The 14,399-nt window shown below is 45.2% G+C and overlaps 1 protein-coding gene across 3 annotated transcripts in view; it reads right to left on the minus strand.

The window, feature by feature from the left end:
- Nucleotides 1–14,399, minus strand: part of IQCA1 (IQ motif containing with AAA domain 1) — a 692,773-nt gene that overhangs the window by 393,458 nt on the left and 284,916 nt on the right. For all 3 annotated transcript variants that reach the window (XM_069225557.1, XM_069225559.1, XM_069225558.1), the window contains one exon: nucleotides 4,398–4,482. In XM_069225557.1, coding sequence (XP_069081658.1) covers nucleotides 4,398–4,482 — 85 coding nt within the window. The remainder of the gene's footprint in view (nucleotides 1–4,397; nucleotides 4,483–14,399) is intronic.

Here is a 14,399-nt window from a genome sequence, read left to right on the forward strand (position 1 = left end):
TCTCTTGGTAACGTTCTTTAAGACTACTGTCTTTATCTGTATTTTGTTCTTTTTATGTTTAGTTTTCCCTTTACAATTTTAATTTGGTATACTTAACAAGATCAAATAACAACTTAGTATCACCGGAGAACTGCTTTGTTCTTGTGTGTGCTTCTTAAGTGGGTCATCATGTGCGCTACGTCATTTTGTGCCATTCACACAGCACATTTACAGTTACAAGTGGGTTCATCTGATGGCTGGAGTTAGCTTCGGTGGGTTAACAACAGAAGTGGTGACCACCAATCTCTGTGACACACACCTCGCCACATATTCATATTGTGGGAGAAAGTCCTGTTCATCTCATGGTTAAGGTGGAAGCCGACATGCCACTTTTTCATAGTGGTTCTGAAGTACTGAATTTCGTCAGGCCTCTGAGTATGTTGCATGATGTTAGACTTTCTAGGATCCATGCCTGGTAAGCTATCAAATCATTTTTAAAACCCTACCCTTCTAGCTGTCCATACTGTCCTTATTAAACAGTAGTCAACCTTAGTTAACATAAGATCTTCTTTTCTTGCCCCTTTCGTCTATTGCAGCCATGTTTTTGCATTTAATGTGTACATATCTCCTGTAGGTATTTACTTCACTATACAGTTAGAGGCTACAGGTAGTTTATTGGTTTGTAGTTTCTAGGAGAATCAATACATTCCGATTAGGGAAGCACAAATGTTCTTCGAATTGTTAGGCAGGTTAGTACACCCGACCAGACTCCAATCCCTACTTTACACTCCCGCAAACTGTGGGTGGCACTCCAAGCAGCCGGTCTTACACCCTAATAATATTATCATTGACCTTTCCACACCCATAAAAGCAGCCTTCATCCCATCCCAAATCACCTGCATATCATGTTCTATAAACCCTTTCTGCATTATGCAGCTATTCAAGAAACCTGATACTAAATCATGTGAACTCGTTGTGAGAAGGTAGCCTCTTTCTAGCCTTGTTACCCCCACTTTTGGCCTGTTTGTGAGTATATGTCAGGGTGTTTTCACTGTCTCACTGGGATCCTGCTAGCCAGGGCCCAGTGCTCACAGTGAAAACCCTATGTTGTCAGTATGTTTGTTATGTGTCACTGGGACCCTGCTAGCCAGGACCCCAGTGCTCATAAGTTTGTGGGCTATATGTATGTGTTCCCTGTGTGATGCCTAACTGTCTCACTGAGGCTCTGCTAACCAGAACCTCAGTGGTTATGCTCTCTCTGCTTTACAAATTGTCACTAACAGGCTAGTGACCAATTTCACCAATTCACATTGGCATACTGGAACACCCTTATAATTCCCTAGTATATGGTACTGAGGTACCCAGGGTATTGGGGTTCCAGGAGAACCCTATGGGCTACAGCATTTCTTTTGCCACCCATAGGGAGATCTGACAATTCTTACACAGGCCTGCCAGTGCATCCTGAGTGAAATAACGTCCACGTTATTTCACAGCCATTTACCACTGCACTTAAGTAACTTATAAGTCACCTATATGTCTAGCCTTCACCTGGTGAAGGTTGGGTGAAAAGTTACTTAGTGTGTGGGCACCCTGGCACTAGCCAAGGTGCCCCCACATCGTTCAGGGCAAATTCCCCGGACTTTGTGAGTGCGGGGACACAATTTCACGCGTGCACTATACATAGGTCACTACCTATGTATAGCGTCACAATGGTAACTCTGAACATGGCCATGTAACATGTCTAAGATCATGGAATTGTCTCCCCAACAATTCCATGATCCCCCGAGTCTATAGCACAGACCTGGGTACTGCCAAACTGCCTTTCCCGGGGTTTCACTGCAGCTGCTGCTGCTGCCAACCCCTCAGACAGGTTTCTGTCCTCCTGGGGTCCAGCCAGGCTTGGCCCAGGAAGGCAGAACAAAGGACTTCCTCAGAGAGAGGGTGTTACACCCTCTCCCTTTGGAAAAAGGTGTCAGGGCTGGGTGCCCATCTCTGCATAAGCCAGTCTACACCGGTTCAGGGATCCCACAGCCCTGCTCTGGCGCAAAACTGGACAAAGGAAAGGGGAGTGACCACTCCCCTGACCTGCACCTCCCAGGGGAGGTGCCCAGAGCTCCTCCAGCGTGCTCCAGACCTCTGCCATCTTGGATTCAGAGGTGTACTGGCACACTGGACTGCTCTGAGTGGCCAGGGCCAGCAGGTGACGTCAGAGAGGTCACTCCCCTTTCCTTTGTCCATTTTCGCGCCAGAGCAGGGCTGGGGGATCCCTGAACCGGTGTAGACTGGCTTATGCAGAGATGGGCACCATCTGTGCCCATCAAAGCATTTCCAGAGGCTGGGGGAGGCTACTCCTCCCCAGCCCTGACACCTTTTTCCAAAGGGAGAGGGTGTGACCTCCTTTTCTGGCTATTTAGGGTCTCTGCTTTGGGGAATTCGTCAGATACCGAATGCAAGAGCTCACCAGAGTTCCTCTGCATCTCTCTCTTCACCTTCTGCCAAAGGATCGACCGCTGACTGCTCAGGACGCCTGCAAAACCGCGACAAAGTAGCAAAGACGACTACTGCAACCTTGTATCGCTTCTCCTGCCGCCTTCTCGACTGTTTCCTGGTGGTGCATGCTCTGGGGGTAGCCTGTCTCCTTCTTGCACCAGTAGCTCTTAAGAAATCTCCCGTGGGTCGACGGAATCTTCCCCCTGCAACCGCAGGCAACAAAATACTGCATCACCGGTCCTCTGGGTCCCCTCTCAGCACGACGAGCGTGGTCCCTGAAACTCAGCAACTCTGTCCAAGTGACACCCACAGTCCAGTGACACTTCAGTCCAAGTTTGGTGGAGGTAAGTCCTTGCCTCCCCACGCTAGACTGCATTGCTGGGTACCGCGTGATTTGCAGCTGCTCCGGCTCCTGTGCACTCTTCCAGGATTTCCTTCATGCACAGCCAAGCCTGGGTCCCCGACACTCTAACCTGCAGTGCACAACCTTCTGAGTTGTCCTCCGGCATCGTGGGACTCCCTTTTGTGTCTTCGGGTGGACTCCAGTTCACTCCTCTTCCAAGTGCCTGTTCCGGTACTTCTGCGGGTGCTGCCTGCTTCTGTGAGGGCTCCCTGACTTGCTTGGCGCCCCCTCTGTCACCTCATCCAAGTGGCAACATCCTGGACCCTCCTGGGCCACAGCAGCATCCAAAAACCCTAACCGCGATCCTTGCAGCTGGCAAGGCTTGTTTGCGGTCTTTCTGCGTGCGAACACCTCTGCAATCTTCTTCACGACGTGGGACATCCATCCTCCAAAGGGGAAGTTTCTAGCCCTCTTCGTTCTTGCAGAATCCACAGCTTCTACCATCTGGTGGCAGCTTCCTTGCACCCTCAGCTGGCATTTCCTGGGCATCTGTCCACTCTCGACATTGCCGCGACTCTTGGACTTGGTCCCCTTGTTTCACAGGTACTCAGGTCCGGAAATCCACTGTTGTTGCTTTGCTGGTGTTGGTCTTCCTTGCAGAAACCCCCTATCACGACTTCTGTGCTCTCTGGGGGTTATAGGTGCACTTTACACCTACTTTTCAGGGTCTTGGGGTGGGCTATTTTTCTAACCCTCACTGTTTTCTTACAGTCCCAGCGACCCTCTACAAGCTCACATAGGTTTGGGGCCCATTCATGGTTCGCATTCCACTTTTGGAGTATATGGTTTGTGTTGCCCCTATACCTATGTGCTCCTATTGCAATCTACTGTAACTTTACATTGCTTGCATTACTTCCTTTTGCTATTACTGCATATTTTTGGTATTGTGTACATATATATTGTGTATATTTGGCATCCTCATACTGAGGGTACTCACTGAGATACTTTTGCCATATTGTCATAAAAATAAAGTACCTTTATTTTTAGTATATCTGTGTATTGTGTTTTCTTATGATATTGTGCATATGACACCAGTGGTATAGTAGGAGCTTTGCATGTCTCCTAGTTCAGCCTAAGCTGCTCTGCTATAGCTACCTTCTATCAGCCTAAGCTGCTAGAAACACCTCTTCTACACTAATAAGGGATAACTGGACCTGGTACAGAGTGTAAGTACCCCTTGGTACTCACTACAAGCCAGGCCAGCCTCCTACACTCGTGTGATATATTTTTTACATCATGAGAAGAGTAATTCAGGTCTCACATGAGCCAGGTTCCTTCAGTGGGGTGCCTGGAAACAAATCACGAGAGTTCTCTGCAATGGAAAGGCTGTGCAGTAATGTTGGTGGTAAGATGCTCATGGTGCATACTGATTGGAGTGCTGATGTAGGTATTTAATTGCACAATGTTTTCCTAAGAAGGCTGAAGTAAGATAATGCCTTGGAAAGCAATACTTAATTAATTAAAAGTACAAGGTTTGGTACCACATTCTTAAAAGCAGGAGGCTCACTTCAGGTCTCCAAATTACCTGTTCTGGGGTCTTCTCAGCAAAAATTGCCATTGATCCCCCATGTTCTTCATCAGGAAAATCTGGGAATTTGCCTGTCACATGCCTAAGGGGACAGAAAAGAGCAATGTCATTTATAAAATTAAGAACTATGAAATATAAAAAGGAAAAAGCCTAATGTGACTAGTGTATTGTTAGGCATGACATTCACTCACACATTTACTAATTCACACATACTACATTGAAACTCTAGCCCTCTTAGCCCAACAGGGCCAAGTATAGAGATAAGGTCTCACAGTCACACTACTCAATGGTCATAATGAAAATAGGAGTCTTGAAATGCAATTGTGCCCTCCCCTTCTTAATCCTTCAGAACTACCAGATGCCACTGTGCTTTCATCTGTCGAATGCAACTGGTTTTATTTTTAGAGGCTGTCGTTTAGTGGACATCCTAAACATTACAAACACTGCCAAATTTGTAAAAAAAAAACAAGAAATATGTGCAGCGGCAAAAAATTCAGGAGCCCAATGCCAGCTCTTCTGAATATGAGGATTACCGAATACCAAAGCAGCCTACTTTGATGCCATCTCATGCCACTTTCTTTAACAAACCTACAGTTTCAATCTCTTTGTGTCATTCTTTTTTCTTCCAAATCTTTTTATTGGTTATTGTTGGACCTGGCCCTTTCTTCGGAGTCATCCCTAGACATCTGTCTTTTCCCACCACTTTTTGCCAACTAGTGCTAAACTGCAGGTGCTCTATACTCTAAAGCATGCTGATATTGGCTTATCCGCAATTGGTACATTTAATTTACTTGTAAGTCCCTAGTAAAGTACACTGTATGTGCCCAGGGCCTGTATATTAAATGCTACTAGTGGGCCTGCAGCACTGATTGTGCAACCCAATACATTAGCCCTTTAATTGTGTCTCAGGCCTGCCACTACAGAAGCTGTGTGTTCAGGTTTGAACTGCCATTTCGCCATGAAAAATGTACCCACTTGTGAGGCCCAACCCTTTCTTTTTATTACATATTTGTCACTTCTAGGGTAGGCTGTAGTTAGCCCTTAGGGCAGGGTGCAGTGTATTTAAAAGGTGGACATGTACTTTTAAGTTTAACATGTTCTGGTATTGAAAAGCTATTGAGTACGATGTTCTCTATTGCAAGGCCTATCTCTCCCCTTGGTTAACATTGAAGTTACCTTGAAGCAGCCTTTAAGAGAAACTTCTAATTGGGAAAAGATAGAAATGTGGAGTTTGTTGTCTCTGGGCTCACAATTTTAAGTCAAAACTTATGGTGAGGTTGGATTCTAAATTGTAAGTCTGAAAATGCCACTTTTAAGAAAGATGGCTTTTTCTCACTTTAACCAATCTGTGCCTCTGTCTGTCTTTGAATACATGTCTGAGGTGGGTGACAGCTGGGCTTGCCTCCTGTTCTAAAGTTTATGTGCCATGTAAAACTTCCTTCAACCCTGCTGTAGTTTCTGGACTCTGCCAACTGTGAGTCCTGCCATTGTCAAGTGGTACCAATCCCGTCCTGGGCCTTGAAAGGGGACTTTGCAGCTGTTTTTCTTAAACAATCGGCACATCAAGGATGTTGCGCAGATCGCAGTACCCTTTGACAATGATGCAGTGTAGATTCAACAACAATGCGGATCCTGTCTGTGTGGTTTGACAACGACCCAGCACCAATCCGAAGACTTGCTATGTGGCTGAACAATGATACAGCACCTGCATCAAGAGGACTTCGATGACGACATGGGACCCGACTGTGCAGCTCGACGACGGTCTAGTATGACCTCAAGTAACCGTTTAGCACTATAGACTTCTATGCACTACATTTCAGTTTATTCTTTAAAAAATTATATCTTGAGTTCTACTTATTGGATTTTTGCATTTTTGTTGTTTTGGTCTTATTTTACTCATAAAAATATTCTCTAATTTTCTAAAATGGTGTGGCGTCTTTTTGTGGTACTTTCATTGTGTTAATATAATTTAAGTGTTGCACAAATGCTTTACACATTGCCCCTTAAGTTAAGTCTGACTGCTCTGGGCAAAGCTACCAGAGGGTGAGCACAGGTTAATTTAGGTTGTGTATGTGACTTACAATGACTAGGATTGTGGTCCCTGCTTGGACAGGGTGCATACCTCTGCCAACTAGAGACCCAATTTCTAACATACATACATCTCAGATAACAGAAACATATGGTAAAACATAGTCAGGCAAATCCCCTGCTTGCTGCAACGTACATGATTGCAGAAGATCTTTGGGGATGTCTAATGACGTGGAGTGCATGAGTCCTAGTTTCACAAGAGATAGATTCCCCCACATTGTTCCCCATAAAGTTTAAACTGCAGAGAACATCCATGCCCCTTTGACCACTGTGGTTACAGTCTGTCACTTGAACCGGGATCCTATTAAGGACCACTCCTTTCCCTCCCCCACTCAGTCTCCAGCCCTGGCACCATATCTTTGTAAGCTGCTGGGGGCATCCCCACCTCTTTGTCTCATTCTTTTGGGTGTTTTCTATCCCTGCTTCTTCACTTTGTCACTGTTTACCTTTTTTTTCTTTTCCTCTATACTTCTTACTTTTCCGCCTTCCTCTCTCTTGTTCTGGGTTAGTGTTTGATGATGAGAATTTAGTCCCTTTCCACAGAAATAATTGCCTGTGCTCATCACTATCAACCACCAGTACATATTAAACGCCGATTTTAGGGCTTTGTAGGAGAAAAATGTAATACCTTGAATGTCTTCCCCTATATCTGCGGTACCCTCCAGCATCTCATCTCTCTTTATTGTTGATTCTCATAGCTTTCAAGATGTAAGCCTCCTTTTATATACTAGGTAACCGATGTATATGATGGCACTAAACAGTAAGACTTAGGGGCTAGTTCACAAAACTGGTCTTACAAATTGCTTCCCACCAATGCTTCTGAGCCCACAGGTTCAGACTGTGAATGGAGAAATGTGAACAGCAGATATCAAATGCTTATGCTGCACTGCAATATTGGTGCCGGCTCTACATAAATAACAGAACTGTGCCCTGCAGCCACTGATCTGTTCTACATTGGGTTCACTTGATGTGCTGTTGGGGCTAATTGATGTATGCAGACTTCCATGCCATACCCACACCCATCAGAGCTGTGGCATAGCCAGTGTGTCACATGGGTCCTGGTGCAAAGTGGGGAATGGGCCCTCTGGCTGATGTTTGAATTGTAAGATACAGCGGAAATCAGTATTTGGTAGGCCTCTCAATTCTGTGGGTCCTGGTGCCACTGCACCTTCCACTGAAATGAAAGCTACATCCCTCAATTAGAGTAGTCAAGGGCTTTTAAGGACCAATACATGAAAAAACATGCAATTACTTTCCACGTCTACATTAGCGTGGCAATGTAATTCTGCTCTTCACTACTTCTGCATTTCATGAGCAGTAGAGCATGGGGTCCACAATATAGACGTTTTATTTATCTGTACTGTGGCTGCATTGTCTCTTCCCCTGTTACTGTCCTGCAGTAGGGGAATACTGCCATAAGGGGACCAGAGATCTACCAAATGGAGATTCCACCACGTCTTGTTTTCAAAGGAGTGTACTCCAGAACCTGCCACAACTACCCTTCTCTCATCTCTAGTGCAAAACTTGTACAATGTCACGGAATTTGTGCACAAGCCAATTTGTGCTCCTGCATCTCATTTTGTCCACGAGCAAATTCTGTTTGTGAATTTGCATGCAAGTGAAATGCACCTTTTTGCCGAGCTGCATGTTTTGCACGGGGAACTTGGAAAACAAAAGAGCAAGGTCAACACCTTTCCGACAACCTCTAAACAACCTGCTCTTTAAGCAGGTTTGTACACCACTATAATTGTAGATTCTGTGAAAAGTTTGTGGTAGATCATTAAATGGCCAGTCATTCGCATCACTGCGCTTGCTTGGAGAGACTAAAGTTCTGCCATGTGATCTGACTCACAAAGCTGGGCCTATAAAATTATAATTTTTCTCCTAGTAGATTATTACGCTTACGTCTTGGAGAGCATTTCAAACTTTTAAGTGGTTGGCATGGATCACAGAAGTATGCGTGGTAAACTGAAATAGTCATAGATTTGCTTGATTACTTCACACACACACATTCAACATTTCTGTCCGGTAGAAAAGTCTGCAAATGTTACTATATGCAAATGTATACTTGCACATTTTTATGTTTCTCCAACAGGTAGATGGTTTTCCCCTTAAAGAAATAACGTTCTCTACTCCATTGTTAAATATGGCGACGTTGTGTTCCGATTCCCACAATAAAAACACACTTGCTCTTGTCACCAAAATCTGCATGTTTTACCATTTACCTGAGGCATGTGCACACGTTTAAAATCATACATTTGTGGGTCTTTCCCTACTTTCGCAGATGAACCAAAACAAGAATGCTCACATTGTGAAATTTAATGGAGGATCGGAAATTTACCACTGTGGATGTTTTTGTGCACCTAAGTAAAATTTTAGTGGTCAAAAATGCCTGTGAATAGGTCCTAGAGACAGGATAGAAAAGACATATTTATGGTGCGAATGATAAAATGTATATACATGAAAGATTATTTTTTGGATTAAAATCATAGGAGGAAAAGACACAAGAGAGCATTCAGATTGATTGACAAAATGTGGTCTGAATACAACAGACATTCAGAAAACTTTCCAAGAGTACTGCTAGAAACCTATGGGAGGCATATTTTGTTCCAGCAGTATTCATGTGAGTGATAATAACCATTGTGGAATTCTGCCCTCAGAAACGTGATGCGGGTATCATGGAACACTTAATTACTTATATGCCGGCTGCTGAAAAATATATTCTTCCCCATAGATCTTTCTCTTACTCTACACTCCCATTGAATAAGACATTTCCCTACCCATTCCCAGCATGGAGATAGATTTACTGCCGCACATAACAGCAATAATTTAAAGATGTGAGAAACGGAACCATTTTTTTCTCCCAAACCTCCCTGAGGTCAGCTTGACCAATTGAAACTTCAACTGCAATGCTATCTGGAATGTGGGTGGCTGGCTGGTCAGAATGTTCCAAGGTTTGACTGAGAGTAGCTTCTGTGACACCCAGATCCTCCCTGTGTGTGGTGCTCCCACTGCACAAGCAGCACTGCACACAGGGCAGTAGGCCAGTGCCACCATGACTGCACCCAGAGCAGGCTTTGGGGCAGTGCAACTAGTGTGGCCTCACTGGGCGCTGACTTGGGGAGAGTGCACTTACCTCAGGGTTCCTTTTGCATGCAGCTTTCAGGCAGCAATAAAAATGTCAAGATAACACTTGTGATTAATGTTTCTGCTAGAGAGAGAGAGATGGAGTTTTGTCTAGTGGCAGTTTTGACTCATAAAATAGCGCTGCGGGTTAATATGCCTGCTGCGAAGATGCGAATGTGCAGATCACAGATCTGTATTTTATGTGGATAGCTGAGTGGATTACTGATTTCGTCACAGACATTCGTTTGTTACTGCAATCATAAAATACAACCCTAATGTAGAACTGTGACGATTATGAACTGTCATCAAGGAGCTGCATGTATACTGCATAAAATAGGTTAGTACATTATGGTCCTCATTTTGACTTTGGTGGTCAATTTCTCTGGCTGCCAAAGCCAAACCCGCCACCAGACTGGTCTGCAGACTGCCATACTACGAGTGCTGGCAGCCATCCGCCATCTTTGTGGTGGAAAGTCACCAGCATTCGTGATGGCAGTCTGCGGTGCAGAGGCGGGTGCATCGCCAGCACCGCCACGCCAGCAGGACTACGCCAGCCGTACTACAAGCCGTAATACAACTTGGCAGAGTCCTGCTGGCGTGGTGGTGCTGGCGATGCAAGACCTCCAGGACCCATCCCTTCCAGGATGTCCTCCTCCCTGGAGAAGGTAAGTGGGCGTCCGAAAAGGGGGGTGCCCTTGTATGTGGGTGCGTGTGTGCATGTCTGTGGAGGGGGCTGGTGAATGCATGCGTGTATGCGAGTGAAAGTGAATGCGTGTGTGTGTGTATGTGCACGTGTTTGGGGGTGTCTGTGTGGATGAATGTGAGTGAGTGAGTGGGGGTGTGTGTTGAATGTGAGTGGGGGTGTCTGTGTGTATGTATGCGTATGCTGAATGGGTGTGCATGTGAATGCAGGCATGCGTGAAGGGGCGTGGGGGTGTTTGTGAGTATGTGGATGGGTGGGGGTATGTGTTCATGTGTGGGGGCATGTGTACATGTGTGTGCTGGTGACAGGAATACAGATTCCTGTCGCTGGGTGCATGACCGCCAGGGTTTTTGGGGCAGGGTGACCACCACGGAAAGCCTGGTGTTTTGCAGCCTCGTAATCCGGACAGCAGGCTATGGCCTGCTGCCGGGTTGGAGATGCTCCTTTCCGGCCGCAGCGGTGTGACCACACCGGCGGGCCAGGCAGGGCTGTGGAGGTTTCGCATCTGCCAAGCCCCATAACTCATAATGTGGCACTCCTTATCGCCGGCTCCGCAGTGGTAGGACTGCCACGGTGAGGCTGGCAGTCTCATGACCGCCAGCCTCATAATGAGGCCCTTTGTTTTTACCCGAGTCTTTCATTATCTATTCCTAAGGTAGCTAAAAAGGGTTTGTTTTGGTAGATATACATTCCTATTAGTAAAGCCAGCCTTTACCAGAGCTTTAAAACAAATGAAATGTATGTCAGAGAGGAGCCATGGAGAGATGTTGGCCACTTTTGCCAGTGATAGCGAGGGAATGCGAGGAGAAGGTCATGGGGAGCGCCAAAAATGATTGTCGCACTGGTCACCACTAGTGCTTAAGCTGGACGCTGGACCTGTCTGCAGCACAGGAGTGTGATGTGGTCCTGTTACAGCCCGTAAGGCACAGGCAGCAGGCAACCCTATTGTGTGCTCAGTAGCAATGTGGCCAACCTGGCACTTCAGAACTGTAGGGTACCCACTTCTTTCTCCAATGGGAAAGAAAGTAGCCAGTCATTGACACAAAGGGCCATGCGGATCACGACTGAGGCATCTCCTGTGATCCTAGCCTGGCTATCGCCTATTATTTAATAGTACGACACTTCCCACTGCCGTTGAACTGCTTTAAAGCTTGGCCACTGGGAATATATTTCGGTGCATCAGTTGCATGACCTTTGAAAGTCACAATGTCCTGCTTATTTGCAAAACCCACAGAGCCTGCTCTTGCTTTTGTGTGTCTCATCTATAGCTATGTTGTAGAAGTCTGTTGCATCCCTGCCCCACAAGCTCTCCCACTTGCACTACTTAACTTGCCCAATGCTTGCCCTGTCCATCCACATCCCACTTCGCTTTTACTGTCTTTTCCCCTTCAACTCTTTCTCCAGCTCTTCTGTTGTACCCTGCCTCTGCTTGCTTGAGTTGTCTTGGCAACATTCAGTTGCTCCTCTAAACGTCTCCCAACCCCATTGCTCCCTCATGGTGCCGTTTGTTTCCTATTTTCTTTTCCATTTTTGGAGGCCTAAGAGCAGAAATTCCACTCTGGGGTGCTCTTTTCTTTAGAATGAAGTTTTGCACATGTTTTGTTGTAATGTATTTTACTGCGCCAAGATTGTGTCCATCATTTGAAACTAAAAATTAAAAAAAATAAAAAAAATAGACCCCACAGCAGTATGACGCAGTTATATGTCATCACACTGTAGCAGGCAATTTTAGATTTTATTCCTGATCCTACTTAGCATTTGCATTTATTTATTTTTGCCAATGCTGTTCAACGTCAGCAACAGGCACTGTCAAAGCCAAAAGGTCGGCTAATGCTTTTGAAAGGCAGTACCTATTAAGTTAACTGATGATACTGTCTTGGGAACTTGACACAGCTGTGCCTCCTTATTTTAAATAACCAATGGGAAAGTACATTTTACTCGAATTCCAACCACGGTGTCTCCTTTCTCTTCCCTTTTTCCATTGATGACTTTACTTGATACCTTACCTCAAACAATAAACACATCAGATCTAGGCATTTAAAAGAGTACTGCCTCTCTGCAGAGTGGCTGGTTACACACTTGGGCGGGGAACACATGATTGATGGATACTGAACATTACCCCACGCAGAAGCGAGCATTTGTGCAGTTTTTGAAGCATGATGAAACTTCAGTATGACAGGCCCAGTTTTCATTTACTGGGCTTCATACTCTGTTTGCACTTTTCACCGATTTGATAATGATAAATGAGTGAATTAGAACACATTGTGGAATTCATGGTGAACTGCTTGCTAGAAGGGGTGGACTGGCGTTTCCCTTGAACCCCACCACCTCTGATCCCAACACAGTACCCACAGGAAAACCATGTTAAGTGTAACTTACTACATGTTTAATGACAATCATTTCCATTAAAACATTAATTTAAATTGTTTTTTTTTTTAAAAAAGGATTTGGGGGCAGAACTTAGATGACAAATGCATTGCACACTTTTAATTGGTTATAGAGGTTACAGGGCACTTCGCCGTGCAGCCACTGGTGAGAAATTCCATCACTGGCCCATTAAATGCACAGCAGACTTAATATTTAAGGGCCCACTAAAATGACCAATAACATTAAAGCAGCCCTGATAAGTAGCATTGACACTATTCACTTTATGTAAATTAGAGCTCAAGTCTTTCTTTCACAAAACCCATTTCTTACCCTTCCCAAACCGGAACAAGAAAGTGCTTGAATATTTCAACAGTGCCCTTTCACAGACTATGGATTTTTTGTAGTAAATTAAGTGAAACATTTCCCAAATGCACCATTTGACTCGTTTTTTTCAAAATGTTCTTAGAGGCAGACCCCTCAAACGCCCCAGAAGAAAGCAGTCCTCTTCACTTTGATCATTGAGATACACCCCATTAATCTCTAAGATCACTAGCTACTGCTGATCTAGCATGCTAGTTTTTGACAGTAGCGATTTTGCACCAAACAAACAACTTACCGGAGAGGTAATGACAGCATCAGAGACTCTAGGCAGCGTCTATGTGGACAGTGGGTTGACAAAACAGTAGAAACTGCCTGGTAAAAGTGGCGTAAGTGTTCAGTGACTACATAAGAAACATGGTAGGTTCTCCCTGGAATTGCTTTGATACCTACATTTAATCCTAAATTTGTGAATGCAGAAATGTCATCATAATGACGAATTTCTGCATTCTCACAACCGGTTTACAAGGGAAAAATCCAGCCATTGCTGAACACACAACAACATTTATGTGAGTACTCAAATGGAACCTAGGTGCATGATTCGGTTTGTGGATTAAAATAACTAGTTCATCATAGATTGTGACAGTCAAACACATGCTCATGTAACTTAATTAGCATTTTATGCATTAGTACTACAAATTCCTGAATATTTGCTGCTGCTAGCATGGTCTGGAATACACTGTTTCATCCTACTTGTAATACTTAAGCAACCTTCCAATCATTGGAGGTGGAGCTTTCGAAGGAGAACATGGCATGCTAGAGCGATTACCTGGGTTTCCCGGGCAGTCGCAAGGCAGCGACACTCCTGCGATAGGTTGCGGGGCTGATGTGCTGGCGCTTCACAAGGGCCGGGGGTGCATTTGAGGGGCTCCGGCAAGCCTGGCAGAAGCACAAGCTGATGGCGAGCTGCCCTGGAGCTCCGATGGACTCGCAGAGTGGCAGGGCGTGTTCCCCTCTGAGGGAACAGTGGCAGAGTCAGCACATGCGCGAGTGCGAGTGTATCCTGGAAGATGGTAGGAGAAGTGGGGAGGGTGAGGAATATGGCAAAGGTGGCCGAGGGGACTGTAAGGCATCAAGCAGTGGGGGTCGTGGCTCGGTCCCCCAGATCGGAGGAATGAGGTTGATGTGGAAAGGTAGGAAGACGTCTTAAAAGGATGTTGGAGGAAAGAACTGACTTAACAAAGGGAGATTTGGCGAAAAGCAACAAGGGGCAAATAAGGCAATCATCGGCTAGAAGTGAAGGGGATAACGAGAGTAAATCCTGTAAAGTAAACAAAAAACAGAGAAGAAGCCCTGTCACTAAACCCAAAATTACTCCCTTGTTGAGGTCTTACTTG

This window comes from Pleurodeles waltl, chromosome 3_1, assembly GCF_031143425.1.
Source record: "Pleurodeles waltl isolate 20211129_DDA chromosome 3_1, aPleWal1.hap1.20221129, whole genome shotgun sequence".
NCBI classification, from domain to species: Eukaryota; Metazoa; Chordata; class Amphibia; order Caudata; family Salamandridae; genus Pleurodeles; species Pleurodeles waltl.